The sequence below is a fragment of the Panicum virgatum genome, chromosome 9N (assembly GCF_016808335.1).
Source record: "Panicum virgatum strain AP13 chromosome 9N, P.virgatum_v5, whole genome shotgun sequence".
Taxonomy (NCBI): Eukaryota; Viridiplantae; Streptophyta; class Magnoliopsida; order Poales; family Poaceae; genus Panicum; species Panicum virgatum.
In genome coordinates, this window is record NC_053153.1 from 55521305 (window position 1) to 55537991 (window position 16687).

Here is a 16687-nt window from a genome sequence, read left to right on the forward strand (position 1 = left end):
TCACATGCTGCATCGTTGTATTTGTGGTGTTTTTCTAAATTACCTAAGGCATGTTAGCTTAGTTCAGAATCTGTTTTATCGTAGTTGCAACGGGTTCTGCCATGCCACTGCATGTCTCATGTGTGTTTCATTAACGTTGTATTATGATGTAATTCCTATGGTTTACATTGTGCAATGCAGTTTTTAGTTCTTAATTATTACCGTTATATTTGATGTGTGGTTCTATTCTAGTCTCCTGAAAATGTCCGAAAATATTAAAAGCAAGTTCGAAGATTCACTGAATTGCTTGTGCGTGCGTGGCACCTCGGCGAAGACGTGTTATCTCGGCGCCACATATTACAGCGCCGACCCCCAGGGTCTATTTCTGCAAAAAGTTATAAAAAAAGGCACATATGTGAAAATATTTCGCGAAAAGGGCTAAATTGCAAAAAATAAGGCCGGCCGCCCCACTGCGGGGCGGCCCGGGGGGCCGGCCGCCCAGCTGTCGGGCGACCGGTCCCCAGGGACCGTTCTGTAATTTTTTTGTCTTTTTTTGCGGATAAGCCCCGGCCGCCCGGCAGCGGGGCGGTCGGGTATATATCTGTAAATTTCCGGATTGAAAATATATTTTTATAAAAGACGGAAATAAAAAAATAAAAAAACCGCGCTTTACCACGTGTTCGTCAGCCCAATTGCATGCACGCGGCCCAAGCGAGACGAACACCTTCCACGAGGGCTCCCCGGCCCGGTCGCCACCCGCGCGCCGGTTGTCCCGCGCGCGTGACCGCCATATCCGCGGGGAGTGGGAACCCGGACAGACAGGGCGAAATCGCGGCGCAGATGCCAATCATCAGCGTAAACTACGCGAGCCCCCATGAAAACTTGGAGCTGCCGGTGCCGGCCTGCCGGGAGTAAGGATGGAATCGGATTGGATATGTATGGAATCGGATTTGGATAGTATTTTTTATCACATTTTAACTTGGATACGGATATGAGTTTGAATGTTGCCGGATACGATGCAAAACGAATGTCTCGAATTCGAATATTTACTTGATTTGGAACATAGTTATATTCGTTTGTTTTATTCATTATAAATATATTTCGAAGGTATTGCTAAATTATTATAGAATAAAGAATAAAGTGTGTAATTGTTGTAGTTAAGAAAAAGACATCTCATCAAAACATATTTATCCATAAATATTTAAATAGTTAATAATATAAAGATATAAATGTAAATAAATATTTAATGGAAATATAGATAGTTATAAAGAATAAATGGAATAAAGTATATTTATAATTTTATCAATAAGTGGATAAACCAAAGTAAATTAAAATCAATATGATTATCCATATAAAAACACAGTTAATTAAATTAAAATTAATTAAACTTAATCTTTATATATCATTAGTAATATTAAACCTAGTAGCACATGTCATTTATTCATGATCACTCTTAAATAGTTCCACTAAATACATTATTATTAATACTAAAACTAATATATCACTAATCATTAATTATATATATAATTTTTAATAGTTTTCTATGTGCTCATTCTTATTCGAATACGGATGTTGCGGATATTGTCGAATACGGATGTGGAATCGGATAGAGAAAAATGAGGAAAAACGAATTCGAATATATTCACTTTAGTACCATATTACAATCGGATACAAATACAGATATCCATATTAAATACAGATACAGATACGAATGAAAAAAAATTCGGATAACCATTTTCACGTTCCCACAAACCCCGAGGGCTCAGCAACGTGGCGGTGCGGTGCGGCAGCGGCGGTCAGCGCAGGAGCAGTTGCTGCACACCTGATCCAATCACCCAACCACTCGCGCGGCGGCAAATAAAGATTCTGGCATTCTGCGCGAGGCACACTAAACTAGCGGTGGCCGGCCGTGGATATCTGACACTTTTCTTCGGGGCCCGAATCAAGCCGTGTTTGGTTGCAGCCTGTAAATTTTTTGAAAAGACATCTTTCTATATTTGAAGTACTAAACATAGACTAATCACAAAAATAATTACAGTACTCGTCTGTAAATCGCGAGACGAATCTAATGAGCCTAATTAATCCATCATTAGAGGTTATTTACTGTAGCATTACTGTAGCAATTTAGCATCTAATTACAGCCTAATTAGGTTCATTAGATTCGTCTCGCCATTTACAGACAGCAGTCGCAATGCGTTTTTTATTTCGTCTAGATTTAAGTCTCCATGCAAGTGCCGGAAAAAAATTTTGGAATTTGGAAAAATGGAACTGAACACGGCCTCAATCTGCTGAACAGCAGAGCGGGAACAACTACAGTCTCCCACCGTACACTTAGGGTGTGTTTAGATCTCACAAACTTTCTAAAATTTCTCTCATATCGAAACATTAAATATAGCAAGTGACTCATGCATACAGTGTTTTTTCAACGCTACAGTGTTTTCCCATGGGAACTAAACACAGCCTTGGTGTGTTTAGTTGGTGAAAAAGTTTGGGTATTGATACTATAGTATATTTCGTTGTTACATGACAAATAATATTCAATTATGGACTAATTAGACTTAAAAGATTCAGCTCGTGCTAATCAGTTAGATTATGTAATTAGTTATTTTTTAACTTGTTGGTGCCCTGACCCGGCGGTCCGAACCCAACCAGTGATGATGCTGCGTGTTCCTCGTCCCAGATGTTGATGCAAGAGAAAACACAGTAACGCACGGATTTATCCTGGTTCCGACCGTGGGGCCGTACGTCCAACAAAATAGTGTGCGAGAGCAATGTACTGTCCTGCACTGGGGGTGCCCGTAGTAGGGGGTACAAGCGAGGCGAAAGAGGTATGAAAGCTCCCATGTCTCTGCTAGAGGAGGAGTTGATTGAGGCGAGTGCCGATATCGGGGTTCAGAGGAGCATGTGTGCTCTGCTAGTAGTGCCAAGCGTTGTGTCCTACCGAATGGGCCGACCCCCCCAAGGGAACGCCCGCCTCCTCCTTTTATAGACATGAGGAGGGACGGTGTACATGCATGGGGGTCATGAAAGTCGTCGTCTTTTCCTCGAATCGCGGGGGTGCAATGGTCGAGCACTGTGGGAAGTACACTGTGGGGTATGGTGCCGGGCGTGACTGTCATCCTGGGCATCGTCCTTGGTTTTGCGGAGATCACGCCGGCGTCCTGGCAGCTCCAGCGGGCGGCGTGGCGGCATTCCGAGGGTCCTGCAGGCCAGGGTCTTGTCCTGGTCAAGGCCGGAGTCGCTTCCGAGAGTCGTGCCCATGCCGTTCGGGGGTTCCGCGAAAGGGAAAGTACGAAAGACGCACGGGGAGTTGGCAGCATAGTAGCTGGAGCAGTGCCGAGCACGTCTTGCACTGCGTCGCAGGTTCCCACAGTGCCGCCACAGCGCCGGGGAGCAGTGACCGGAGTTGGCGGACGGGACTCCGATCACTACCACTGTGGGGAGTGGCGGCCTGACGTCGTCTGACTCGGGCGCTGTGGAGGAGTGGTTGGCATTTAATGCCTTCGTATGGCGGGCGGGTGAGCGAAAGGGTCGTTTGTCCTTTCTGCCGAGGGGTGGCTTTACTCGGCGTCAGAAGAGCACGCCTCAACCACTCGCACTTAATACGGGTGGGTGAGGGAGCTTCCAGCAGAAGGCTTGTGCCCGCGCCCGCGTCCGCGTGACACGTTGCGGCTCCGGACCCCTCCCGAGCAGCTAGAGCCGAGAGCTCATGGGGGTCCGGATAGGTACGTGAGGGTCCCGGACCCATCTGCGGGGGTCCGGGTCCTCGGCCACAGGTGCTGGGCATTTCCATCTCTGGGACACGTGGTGACACTGGACCCGTCCCCGAACGGGAAGCGCGTCCGGGACCGTTGGTCCGGTGAGATGGAGTCGGTCCCCAGGGGTCCGGCTGCTCAGCTCCTTAGGGCGTAGACGATCCGCTTTCTCGAGGGCAGGTTTGCTACCCTCGAGCGAGGCGGAGGCGCGGTCGAGGGCTTCGACGGGGAGCCCTCGAGCGAGGCGGAGATCACCCCGCGGGTCCGAGAGGGGTGCGGACGGGCCGCACCGCGTACGTGGGCCGCGTGCTGGGCTTCTTTGAGTCCTTCCCTTTCTTGTAGATTAGAAGGGGGCTGCGGGCCTTCATGGGCCCGGTTGCCCAGCATGCGTTCATTTTTAAGGCGATTTTAGTCCCCTGATTATGGTACCCGACATAACTACATTTAATGCTCTATGCATTATACATTCCACGCTGCAGTAGCCAGTAGTACTCCTATTTCTTTTTCTTTGCCTTTTTCTTTAGGAATGTAGGATTCCTTTTCTAATTTTACTAAGCCCTTGTTTAGATGTATAAAATTTTGGGTGTAAAACAATTTAGCATTTTTGTTTGTATTTGATAATTATTGTCTAGTCATGGGTTAACTAGCCTTAAAAAATTCGTCTCGCAAATTATTGACAAACTATATAATTAATTATTTTGTTTAGCTATATTTAATACTTAATGCATGCGTTTAAAGATTCGATGTGATGGATAATCTTGTAAAGTTTTGGAATTAAGAAGGCATCTAAACAAGGGCTAAGCTCGACTGGCTAGCCGGCTCAGTATCACCCCCTGCCTGCCGGCCGGGGTTCGATCCCCTTGGGGGCGGACTTTTCGGTGAGTAGTGCAGAGGTAAAAAAATTCCCTCGTCTGTTCCTATATCCAAAGTATAGTCTTGGGTCCGGCCTAACTCACAAGGCGACGTGTCACTATATATGGGTGGGGGGTGGGGGTTCGTGGGTTTTATTGACCTGTGAGAGAAGGTCTTTTTCTTAATACAATGCCGTGGAGGCGGTTTTTCCCCTGCAGGTCAAGTTTTTTTTAAATTTTGAACAGACAAAGGTCATCTCTAGACTCTGTCTCCTGTAATGATCAGCTCGCTCATCAGGAGAAGCTGTGGATGGATCAGAAGATGGCCGAGCTTGCTTTTACACGAGCAACTCTTTTCTTCATGTAGGTACAGCCCACTTTTCCTTTGGTGAAATGCGAACACAAACTTCAGGCATCCAAGAAAGAAGTAAAGATCGAAATTGAAGCATTGTCATTGGGTTGAAGATCAATTCATATCGACAAGATCGAAATCGAAGCATTGTCATTGGGTTGAAGATCAATTCATATCGACAAGACTTTCCATTCATCTTTTTGTTGATATTTGGATTCTGTTTTCAAATAAAGTCATCTTGTAGTTTGAAATCACCTTTAGAATCATCAGCCTCTGTCCCTACACTGACTCACTTATCCGGGGTCGATTCTCACTACGGTCCTTCCTGCAGGTCAAGTTTTTTTTAAAAAAAAATTTGAACAGACCAGGGTCATCTCTAGACTCAGTCCCCTGTAATGATCAGCTCGCTCAGCAGCAGAAGCTGTGGATGGATCAGAAGATGGCCGAGCTCTGTTTGTTTGAGAGCAGCCTCTGCGGATTTTTGGACTACTAGCCTCCAAGATATCTAAAAAGTCATCCATGATGATTACCACGAGCCCACGACACTCCAATCCAAGAAACACCTGATGGAGAACACTGGAGTGGAATTTTGCTTCGTGACAACAGCTAGGACATCATATGATACGACCTCCCAATCCCCATTCCCCTGTACTACACGAACTAGAGAACATGACTTCCCGTGTCGCGTCAGGTTGTGTGCTTGTTTTGCCCGCCGGCGAGACCGCTGGAGAGTCATGTGCCTGCTCCCGAAGTCCCAATAATTGAAGAGAGCTGACGGAATCGCGCTTGGCGAGTGATACACTGTTCTGGTAATTAAGTGAACTCTTAGTTTCTCGCTCTTGCGTTACAGCACAGTGTGGCTGTTCTTCAGGCTGAATCCATCATCACGCATGCACGGTGTCTTGACTCCGGTTTCCTCTCAACTTTGCTTGCTTGTTTCCTCGCTTCAAACTTTGCCGCCGCTGTTGCTGCTTGCTAATCATGCTGCTCTAGCTTAGGATTAAAACAAAAGCATGGCCCGTCTAGAGACTGCTGGTGATAAGACGACCACGTCGGTGTTTTTTTTTCTTCTTCTGATTCAGACCATCTACCGTCCTTGTCGGATTTTGTAAACATGCCATGTTCTCCGGCTGCCATCAAAACCCTCGGCAGTGCCCGTGAGCAGTAGCTAGCTCCTGAGCGACGTGACAATGTGGAGTCAAATGTTCGTCTCTTCGTGGAGTTCTCCCCTCTAGAAAGTGACCACGCGTAGCGTGTACGTTCGTGACGAATTGTACCCACATGAAGCTTACATTCAGTTGCAGGTGAATCGATTTCTTTAGGGTTTTTTTTGGAACAAAATCGATTTCAATTTGGGACATCTCTCTATGGGCACGCACACTGACACAGTGACACTGGCGCGCATCTCAGACTCTCAGTATCTCGCTAGATCCGCGACTGTGCCTGTACGACACCGAGTACCATAACTCACTGCCCCCACACGGCGAGTTTTGGTTGCTGTCTCCTACCACTAATGCAGCTAAATAAGCTGGGATGGATAGAGAAGGAACCTCTTTATGGTTTATCAAGATTAAAGGTATCATCAAGAGGTGCCACTAATAATAAATTAATAATAACAAGGAGAGGTGCTGTACTGGTACTGCACTAAATTTTTTGTACGTGAGGTACCTTTTTGAATAGGAAGATACCAAAATCCAAGTTATAATCTCTGTTGAGAAGGCTTTTAAAAAAGCGTCACTGGACTAGGCAGCACCCCTGAAACACTAACTTGTACGTATTTAAAAGGCAATATATTTTTTGCTGTGTTTTTAAACGAGGATTTGTAATGGAATAAGAAAGCACCACTAAAGCCAGCTAAACCGCCAGTGCTTTTCTTTGCTTTCATGTTTTCCTCTTCTTACTCTTTAGTTTGGGATAATTCTGGGATATACTTGAAAGAATTTTGTGCAAACAGTATCCATGGATTGAAAGTTTGAAACGGCTCTATCAAAACGATATTGGGGTCTGTGTACTGACCGCTCGAGTGATTTGTTGATCCCGTATCATGATTTTCCATAAGGGTATCAATTTCCATAAGGCTCTATCAAATCAAAGTTATGATTTTCCCCGGGTGTACCTCCAATCTTCTTTAGTTTAAAATTTTATACTATTGCTTCAAAATCAAAATAGTACAAAATTTTGAACTAAAGAAGGTTGGAGGTGCATCTAAAAATCACTAATTTGCATCCCTAATTTTCCAGATACTAGATCAACATAGCTTTGGTGCATCTTCTGCCTTGCTCACTTCCCTTTAAACCTGTCGCCGCTCCCTAAAGACTCCAACACCCTAGAAGATGGGTAAATTCAAATCACTCCAGCGACATTTAGCTTTGTTTTAATTAAAACACTTTTCATTATTTGACATTTCACACACTTTTTCTATTCACGATACCGAGGCCTTGTTTAGTTCGTGATTTTTTTGGATATTGTAACTATATTATTTTTGTTGTTATTTGACAATTAATGTCTAATTATGAACTAATTAGGTTTAAAAGATTCATCTCGTCGTCGTTTACAGTTAAATTATGTAATTAGTTATTTTTAACTGTATTTAATGCTTCATGCATGTGTCTGAAAATTCGATGTGATTTGATGTGATGGGTACTGTGAAATTTTTTTGAGAACTAAACATGGCCCGAGGGGATTTTCTCATTTCAGACAATACAGTAAAAAAGGCACGGTGAGGGAAACAAAAATAACTCAGGGGCCATTCTGAAGCAATACGGGAAAAGGCAGGGACTAAATCCCAAAATCAGCCACCGCACTTCCTTTTACTGCTCCCTGTCGTTTGAACTCGGCGGGGCGCTGCTCTACTAAGGCCCTCTTTGGAGGGCTCTGTCCCAGGAGCTTCAGCTCTATGCTACAGTAAGTATTGCTGTGGATGGCATCGGCCGCGGTGAGGAGGTGGCCGGCGGCGGCCGTAGGGAGAGGAGGTGCGGGCCGCCGGCGCTCGGAGAGGAGTCGGTGGCGCGAACTGCCGCGCAGGGAGGAGGAGGAGGCGCGGGCCGCTTGGAGGAGGAGAGGAGGCGCGGGGCACACAGAAAGGAGGCGACGGTGGCGGCCATGGCCGCTTGGAGGAGGAGGAGGCGGCGGCCTTGGCTGCTTGGAGGAGGAGGCGGGGGGCGCCTGGCGATGGAAAGGAGGAGGTGGCGGCGGGTCTGGAAGAGAAAGGGATGGGGCGAATGAATAAGAAGAAAGGAGAAAAAATTAAAAGGAATAGAAAAATAAAATAAGAGAAGAAAAAAAGGAAAAAAAAAGAAAAAAGGTAATTTAGACATTTTGCAATCTCAATCAAACAGGTGAAACTATTTTGCCAAATATTTTTCAAAACAGCTCCAGCTCTAACAGAGAATGTGCTCCACCAAAAAAGCCGGAGCTATCTTTAGAGGAGCCGGAACCCTGCCAAAGACTCTCAAAATGAACTACAAAAGCGGTGGAGCCGGTGGAGTTGCAAAAACGTATCTCCACCGGGGGTGTCTATTCACCGCGCGCGCGAGTGGAATCGATCCACTCGCAGAAGGCGCTTCGTCCTCCGCCCCCGCCCCGCGTCCTCCGCCCCCGCCCCTTCGTCCTCCGCCCCGGCCGGCGGCTCTCGCCGCCGCGCCGTCCGCCCACCAACCACCGCCGGCGCATCCCCGTCCTCCCCTAACCTCTCCGGCGCCACGCCCCCGCCCGGGACCTGGCCCGGCCGCCGGCGCCCACCACCCCGGCCGGCGGCACGGAGCGCCGCCTCGCCGCCCGCCCACACACCACCGCCCACCGCCGGTCGATTCCTCCCCCCACCACCTTCTCTTCTAGGTCCGGTGGCCATGGAGCTCTTCACCGCCGCCGCCGCCACCCCCCAGCAACCCTAGATCCTAAGGCCGCCGCCGCCGCCCTCCACCACCCCGGCCGCCGGCGACCTCGCCGGCGGCCGCTCCCCCCACCAACCACCCCTCGGACCCCGGCCACCCCTCCCCTAACCCCGGCGCCAACCACCATCGCTGGCTCGAGATTGAAGAAGCACAGTCAGCTCGCCTCCCTTCTGCGTCGAGCTCCAGTAGCGCGCGCGAGGAATAGACTCCTCCATCTCCACCGGCTCCGGCTCCGTGGCGCTACAGTACAAGCACAGTGCGCTACAGTGCTGGATCCGGAGCACCCCGGAGCTCTCCCTGGCCTAATACACGCGCAAGCCTGTCTCTGCCTCTCTGGGCAGGCACGCGGCGACACGGGCAGCCATCTCCATTAACGCACACTCCACTCCGCCGCGCCGGGAAAGGTTCGAGCGCACGGCCGGCCGGCCATTAACGCTGCCGCGAGCGCAGGGAGGAGATGGGCGGCGCCAGCGGAGAAGCCGCGGCCGGCGGCGGCACGAGGTCGCTGGACCAGACGCCGACGTGGGCCGTGGCCGCCGTCTGCGCCGTCATCGTCGCCGCATCCATCATGCTGGAGGGCCTCCTCCACCACCTCGGCCAGGTACGCCGGAGCTTCCGTTAATTCCCCATCGACCCCCTCTCTAGCGGGATTTTCATCCTTCGCCGCTCCGGCCGCTTGTTCCCGTCGCTGAATATAATTTGATTCTTTTTCTTTTGAGGAGGAATATAATTTGATTTGCCCCGAGCCTTTTTAAAGTTTTAATTCATCCGCTCCTCCTCCTCTGCTGCGTGTTGGATGGAGCCACTGATTTTGTTTTCTTGGGTGCTCAAGTTGCTCAGCAAGAAGCGGAAGAAGGCGTTGTTCGACGCCCTGGAGAAGGTTAAATCCGGTAAGCAGTTGCGTCCCTTTCTGCTAGTTCGAGCCATCCGTAGCACTCCCGTTGTCCACAGGCGAGGACGAATCTGACGCGGTTTCGAGTTCGGCATGCGCAGAGCTGATGACCCTGGGGTTCATATCGCTGCTGCTCACCGTGACGGGGAGGTACATCTCGCGCATCTGCATCCCGGAGGGAACCGCCAACACCATGCTGCCCTGCCGCCTGTCCGTCCACTCGGAGGCTAAGGAGCCCGAGGGCCATGGCCGGCGGCACCTGTCTGAAGATCCGAGCTACTTTTTTTCCTGCCCCAAAGTGAGTGGCGACTAAGGTGCAGTAGTAGTTTACTTTACGCAGTGGCAGGATTTGTCTCGTTAGAGTCTTGAGTGCCCGGTTTTCAGGGTAAAGAAATACTTGCTCTTGTCCTTATGTTTGGGTTTATCTGCGGAGAGGTGCCAGTCCATTGCGATCTGTCTGCTCGCCTGTGCTAATCCAAATGACATGGCAGGGCATGGTGTCGCTTGTTTCAGCCGACGGGATGCATCAGCTGCACATTTTCGTGTTCTTCTTGGCCGTCTTCCATGTCACATTCAGTTTCTTTACAATGTCCCTAGGTAGAGCAAAGGTATGGTCGGTTCTATTGTTTCCCCCCAAATCAGGCATGGACAAAAGTTGCGAGCTTGCAGTCACTCTGAATTTTGTTTCTACACAGACGCGTATATGGAAGGTGTGGGAAAAGGAAACGTGCTTACCAACCTATGAATTCCAATATGGTACTGTACTATTTGATCTTTTGATTGGCTGCTGTTTCATTTGGTTTATGTGAAATGAATAACATACAGTTGTAAACTGCTATATTCCTATGCCAAAATTATTTCATTCACATAATTGATTAGATTCTTAATCTAATGCTGGTAAGGTCCATCCATTTTATTTGAATTTTTGTGTCATATTAAACTTTTGCAGATCCCTCAAAGTTCAGGCTTACTCATCAAACATCCTTTGTAAGGCAACATGCAAGCTGTTGGAGCAAAAGCACAATCCTGCTCTATGTTGTAAGTTGTTTCATGGCTCCTTTGTATGGCTGCATTTGTTCACTTTACTTCGTATTGAATGTTTTATCTGGTTAATATGCACAAATGATTTAATAGTACCGAACATTGAATGTCAATGGTATTTAGTTCAACAGATGAGTTATTTCCAGTGGAACCAAAAGATTTTATAATAAAGTCAAAATGTGCATGCAACACGGGAATAAATTGATCTGACTAAAGTTCCGCTTCTTACATATATGTGTATTATGTGCCCAGAGATGAATTTAATTCCTTCCGAGCTCATTGCTTGCTATGCTTGTACTTGATGTAAATTGTAGGTGAGCTTCTTTAGACAGTTCTTTAGATCTGTTCGAAGGACAGACTACCTTACTTTGCGGCATGGATTCATTGCTGTAAGTAGCCTCTGATTTTGAGTTAATTCCTGCCATCGGATCCAGCTTCTGACAAATGTTTGTATAGGCTCATTTATCTCCAGGGACCAAGTTCAATTTTCGGAAGTACATCAAGAGGTCATTGGAGGATGATTTCAAAACAGTTGTTGGCATTAGGTAAGGAAGCTTGATAATCTCGCTTGTGTAGTTATTGTACCTACATATAATTCACATAAAGTATACCATCTGGATAGAAAATATGTTATTCCCAAAATTCAGGCATTTCTAAGTGGCTCTTTCATTTCATTGGTAGATGACAGTATTATTCCCAAAATGTGTTAATGATAGGTATTGTTTTCTTTGTTCATGTTTTTAATCAAATAATTATTATAACATTCACATTTATAGAAGTTTGTAGTTTGTAAGCATAACATCCAAATTTTTCTGCATGTTTCTTTTTTTATAGCTTCTTGGTTTCTTTCATCTGTCTAGTAACATCATGACTCATTTGCAACATCAATTATTTGTTCAGTCCACCTTTATGGGCCTCTGCTTTGGCTGTCATGCTCGTCAATGTTCATGGTATGTCATTATCTAATTTCCTAAACTCCCTTATTCTCAGAAAATTACACACTGCCAAATTATATGTTGTAATTCTCGTAGCATGCCTATACTGGTGGAGCATTCTTTGCTTTGAAAGTAACTTATATTACACCTAAATAAGATCCAACACTCCAACAGACCAACTCTCTGGTTGTACTTCATGTGCTATTTGGCTTGATGGTTTCCAGGACACCATGAAATTCTATAGGTCCGTTATTAATTTCTTTTTTGTTTGATTATTCTCTTACCAGGATGGCACAACTTGTTCTGGTTCTCAACAATTCCCCTTGTAGTAAGTGCTTACAGTGTTTGTTTATTGTCTCTTATGGTAAAAGGTTTTGTATGGCTGGTGCTAACAGCACTTTCCTATATGTAGCTGATTCTAGCAGTTGGAACAAAGCTGCAGGCAATAATTGCTATGATGGCTATTGCAATTACAGAGAGGCATACAGTTATTCAGGGCATGCCAGTGGTAAAACTGAGTGATGATCATTTCTGGTTCGGGAAGCCTCGTCTAGTTCTCCATCTCATTCATTTCGCATCATTTCAGGTCAGTAAAGGCCAGAAAGCCAGAAAAGTACCTCATCAACAACTATCCTAACTTGAACATAAAGCTTCTGGACAAACAAATGCATGGCATTCTCAACCTTGGTTGTGCACATTAATCAAATGAAAAAAAACTGTTATAACAAAAAAGCATCTAGATAAACATATGCATGGCGTTCTCAACCTTAGTTGTGTGCATTAATCAAATGGAAAAAAAGCTGAGATAGCGAAAAGCAGAGAACATCTGATTCCACCATAATGACTTTTATCTCCAGTCTTAAATATGCACTTTAAATAATTAATCAAATTGAATTCAACAGTGGTGGTAGATATTATTTTTTAAAATGAAATCTTGCAAATAGTTCTGATGCTTTTATCTAACAGCTGTTCTTTCTTGTTGCAGAATGCATTTGAGATTACATATTTCTTTTGGATTTGGGTAAGATTATTTTTGAGATTTGGAACTTGGAAGCATTATTTTGTGGCACAATTGTAGTATGTGCCAAGACTTTGCTGATAATAAACCTCTGTGCAGTACGAGTTTGGGCTGAGGTCCTGCTTCCACGACAACTTTGAGCTTATTATTGCAAGAGTCTGCCTTGGGTAAATTTCAGTTGCTTTTGCTGTTTCATCGTTCAGAAATTTCTACTTCTTATTAACCATTTTTACCTTTCTATTCCCCTTTTTACAGGGCTGTCGTCCAATTTACGTGCAGCTACATCACCCTTCCACTCTACGCCCTTGTATCTCAGGTGAACACACATTCACATTGCATACTGACATTCAATCACCAGCAAACCTTAACAATAATTAAATCAATCACCAGCCAGCATTTTTATCAGAGCGATAACTGAATTACTTCACTGCACAGACCGTAGTAGCATTCAGAACTCAGAAGAGCTGCCAAACTCTCTTGAGCCTGAGCTAGTGTTAGCTTTATTTGTCACATGCATTTATCCCTTGGAACTAACTGGCCGGAGAGGACTTGTTTTCCAGATGGGGTCACAAATGAAGACAACGATTTTCGACGAGCAGACAGCCAAGGCCCTGAAGAAGTGGCACAAGGCAGTGGTGAAGAAGAAGCACAACAAGGAGTCGTCAGATGACCCTTCCGAGACCCAGAGCGCGGACACACCAGCAGGAGGAACGGAGGCGAGCGAGTGGCGGCACCGGCCGCACGAGGTGCCGGTCCGTCACCTCCACCGCTACAAGACCATCGCGCACGTCGGCGGCGCGAGGAGCCCGCTGTCGGACTCGGACTACAGCGACACGGACGACGCCGAGCCGGTGTCGTCGTCGCAGACCAGGCACCTGATACCGCCGGCGAAGCAGCGGAGCCTTGACACCGGGCGTAAGGAGGTGCGCGTGGACGTTGTGGAGACGGCGGCGGCGGCGGCGCGCGGCGGCCACCAGGACAGCTTCTCGTTCCCGAGGCTGCCTCCTCGCCATGTGCAGGACAAGTGAGCTGAACGAGCAGCCTGCTAGTGCTTAGTAGTAAGTAGAAGTAGTACTAGTAGTAAGTAGAAGTAGAAGTAGAAGTAGTACCTGCCTCCTCGGCTCCTCCTATGGCCGCCTGGCCGGAGATCCCTTCCCTCTTGCCGTTCCAAATGCTATGCGCCTTCCCGCCTTCCTCGCCGACCAGCGCCGCCTCCGCCGCGTCCTCTCCTCCTCCAGCGCCACGCTCGCGACGCTCACTCGCCTCCACGCCCTCCTCATCGTCTCCTCCTCCAACCATCTCCTCGCATCGCTCGCCGCCGCCTACGCCCGCGCCGGCGCGCTCGACGCCGCGGAGTCCACCCTCGCGACCTCCCCCGCTTCCCCCTCCTCAATAACCGCCTGGAACGCGCTCCTCTCCGCGCACTCCCGGGGCGGCTCCCACAGCACCGCGCTCCGCGTCTTCCGCGCCCTCCCGCCCGCCGCGCGCCCCGACAGCACCACCTTCACGCTCGCGCTCTCCGCGTGCGCGCGCCTCGGGGATCTCACAGGCGCGGAAAACATCAAGGACCGCGCGTTCGAGGCCGGTTACAGCAAGGACGTGTTCGTCTGCTCGGCCCTGCTCCACCTATACTCGAGATGCGGTGCAATGGGGGATGCTGTCAAGGTGTTCGACGGAATGCCGAAGAGGGACCGTGTTGCGTGGAGCACGATGGTTGCTGGGTTCGTGTGCGCTGGGAGGCCGCTGGAGGCGCTTGGTATGTACAGGAGGATGCGGGAGGATGGCGTGGAGGGGGACGAGGTGGTCATGGTTGGGGTTATACAAGCATGTGCGACAACAGGGGATGCTCAAATGGGGGCCTCAGTTCATGGGTACATACTGCGGCATGGTATGAGGGTGGATGTTGTTGCAACGACAAGCCTTGTGGACATGTACGCCAAGAATGGGAAGTTTGATGTGGCACGCCGAGTGTTTAGAATGATGCCGTACAGGAATGCTGTTTCATGGAGCGCACTGATTTCTGGGTTTGTGCAGAATGGTCATGCAGATGAGGCACTTGATTTGTTCAGAGAGTTGTCAACTTCAGGACTTGAGCCTGATTCAGGGGCACATGTTAGTGCACTGCTAGCTTGCGCTGATATGGGACTCCTGAAGCTAGGGAAGTCTATACATGGTTTCATCTTGAGGAGGCTTGAGCTTGACTGTATTTTGGGTACATCTATCCTTGACATGTACTCCAAATGCGGCTCCCTGGAAAGTGCACAGAAGCTTTTCGATAGGGTTTCCTCGAGAGACTTGGTTTTATGGAATGCGATGATTGCATGCTGTGGCACTCATGGACGTGGTCACGATGCCCTTGCTCTGTTCCAAGAACTGAACAAAACTGGAATGAATCCTGATCATGCCACATTTGCTTCTCTTCTGTCAGCTCTAAGCCACTCTGGTCTTGTGGAGGAAGGGAAACTCTGGTTTGATCGCATGAGTAAGGAGTTTGGCATTAAACCTGCAGAAAAGCATTATGTATGCATAGTTGATCTCTTAGCACGTTCTGGTCTTGTGGAAGAAGCAAATGACCTGCTGGTGTCAATGCAAACTGAACCGACTATTGCAGTTTGGGTCGCTCTGCTTTCAGGTTGCTTGAATAACAAGAAGCTAGAGCTTGGAGAAAACATAGCAGAAAAGATCCTCGAGTCCCAACCTGAAGATGTAGGTTTTCTTGCACTTGTATCGAACCTCTATGCCGCTGCAAAGAATTGGGACAAAGTCAGGGAAGCCAGAAAGCTAATGAAGGATAGTGGCAGCAAGAAAGTGCCTGGCTACAGCTTGATAGATGTCCGTGGAATGCGCCACACGTTCGTGATGGAAGACCAGAGCCATCCTCAGCATCAGGAGATCCTAAAAATGGTCGCAAAGCTCGATTCCGAGATGAGGAAGATGGGTCATGTTCCGAGAACTGAGTTTGTGTACCATGACCTCGAGGAAGGAGTGAAGGAGCAGCTTCTCAGCTACCATAGCGAGCGGCTGGCCATTGCCTTTGGTTTGTTGAACACCAGCCCTGGAACGAGGCTCGTGATCATCAAGAACCTCAGGGTCTGTGGCAACTGCCATGATGCGATCAAGTATATCTCGAAAATTGTCGACCGGGAGATTGTTGTCCGAGATGCGAAGCGTTTCCACCATTTCAAAGATGGGGCCTGTTCTTGTGGAGATTACTGGTGATTGTGTCTGATTCTTGTCTGTAGCTTCGGCAGTTCAGTCACCTAGTGTTGATATTTGGTCCAGTTGGCTGCAGAGAACTAGCAGAATGCATACCGGTTGTGTTCAAGTAAATTTGACCTCAACAATCCTTTGATGCAAAAAATAACAGTTCACTCCATCATCGGGGTAGAAGCAAAAATAACGCTGTGGTGTTCCTGCCTGCACGTCGATAGCTTCGGACCTTGATCATAAACACAATCTGTTAATTTAATATATGCTCTCCCCTTTCTTGAAAAAACAACAGTTAGCAGCTCCTGTTAGAGCATGGTTTATAATCGCGCCGGCTGCGGGCTGGGAGGGAGGTCATGATTGTGGCGGGTCCCATTAGCTGCACCAATAGAATGGGTTGCAGAGCCTCTCAGCCCGCTTGCACCGGCGCTTGACGAGACGCCCGGTTGCTTCTCTCACATGTGCCACATGGACTCTCAGCCACTTCTCAGTCAGTCATAATACTTGCTCTTAGAAAATTCTCCCACTGGATAATCTCGAACATTATTGCTGGGAACCAAAACTAGAAAATGGTACGATAGTAAAGCAGTTCAACTTTTGAGCCACAAGAATTCTGTAACATCAATGTACATATATCTATGTAGTGGAGTAGCTCTCTACGGATATACTACCTCCATATCTTTTTATATGACGTTTCAGACCAAATAATTGTACTAAAATAAACTAAAATTTTATGTCCTAACGACATGTAAAAAGATATGGAG

At 47.6% G+C, this 16687-nt stretch overlaps 2 protein-coding genes across 2 annotated transcripts; both read left to right on the top strand.

Annotated features, from left to right (window-relative positions):
- The first annotated feature begins 8971 nt into the window (after positions 1-8971).
- Positions 8972-16060, top strand: LOC120690505 (MLO-like protein 9). The gene is made up of 15 exons (XM_039973178.1): positions 8972-9431; positions 9663-9720; positions 9824-10020; positions 10214-10330; positions 10418-10478; positions 10672-10760; positions 11078-11152; positions 11220-11308; positions 11664-11713; positions 11986-12026; positions 12111-12284; positions 12684-12719; positions 12816-12883; positions 12972-13032; positions 13277-16060. Exons 1-15 carry the CDS (start codon positions 9288-9290, stop codon positions 13742-13744), a joined length of 1728 nt encoding a protein of 575 aa, XP_039829112.1. The 5' UTR covers positions 8972-9287; the 3' UTR covers positions 13745-16060.
- On the top strand, positions 13859-16212 carry LOC120690504 (putative pentatricopeptide repeat-containing protein At3g25060, mitochondrial). Its single transcript, XM_039973177.1, has one exon. It carries the CDS (start codon positions 13893-13895, stop codon positions 15933-15935), a length of 2043 nt encoding a protein of 680 aa, XP_039829111.1. The 5' UTR covers positions 13859-13892; the 3' UTR covers positions 15936-16212.
- Positions 16213-16687: the final 475 nt, after the last annotated feature.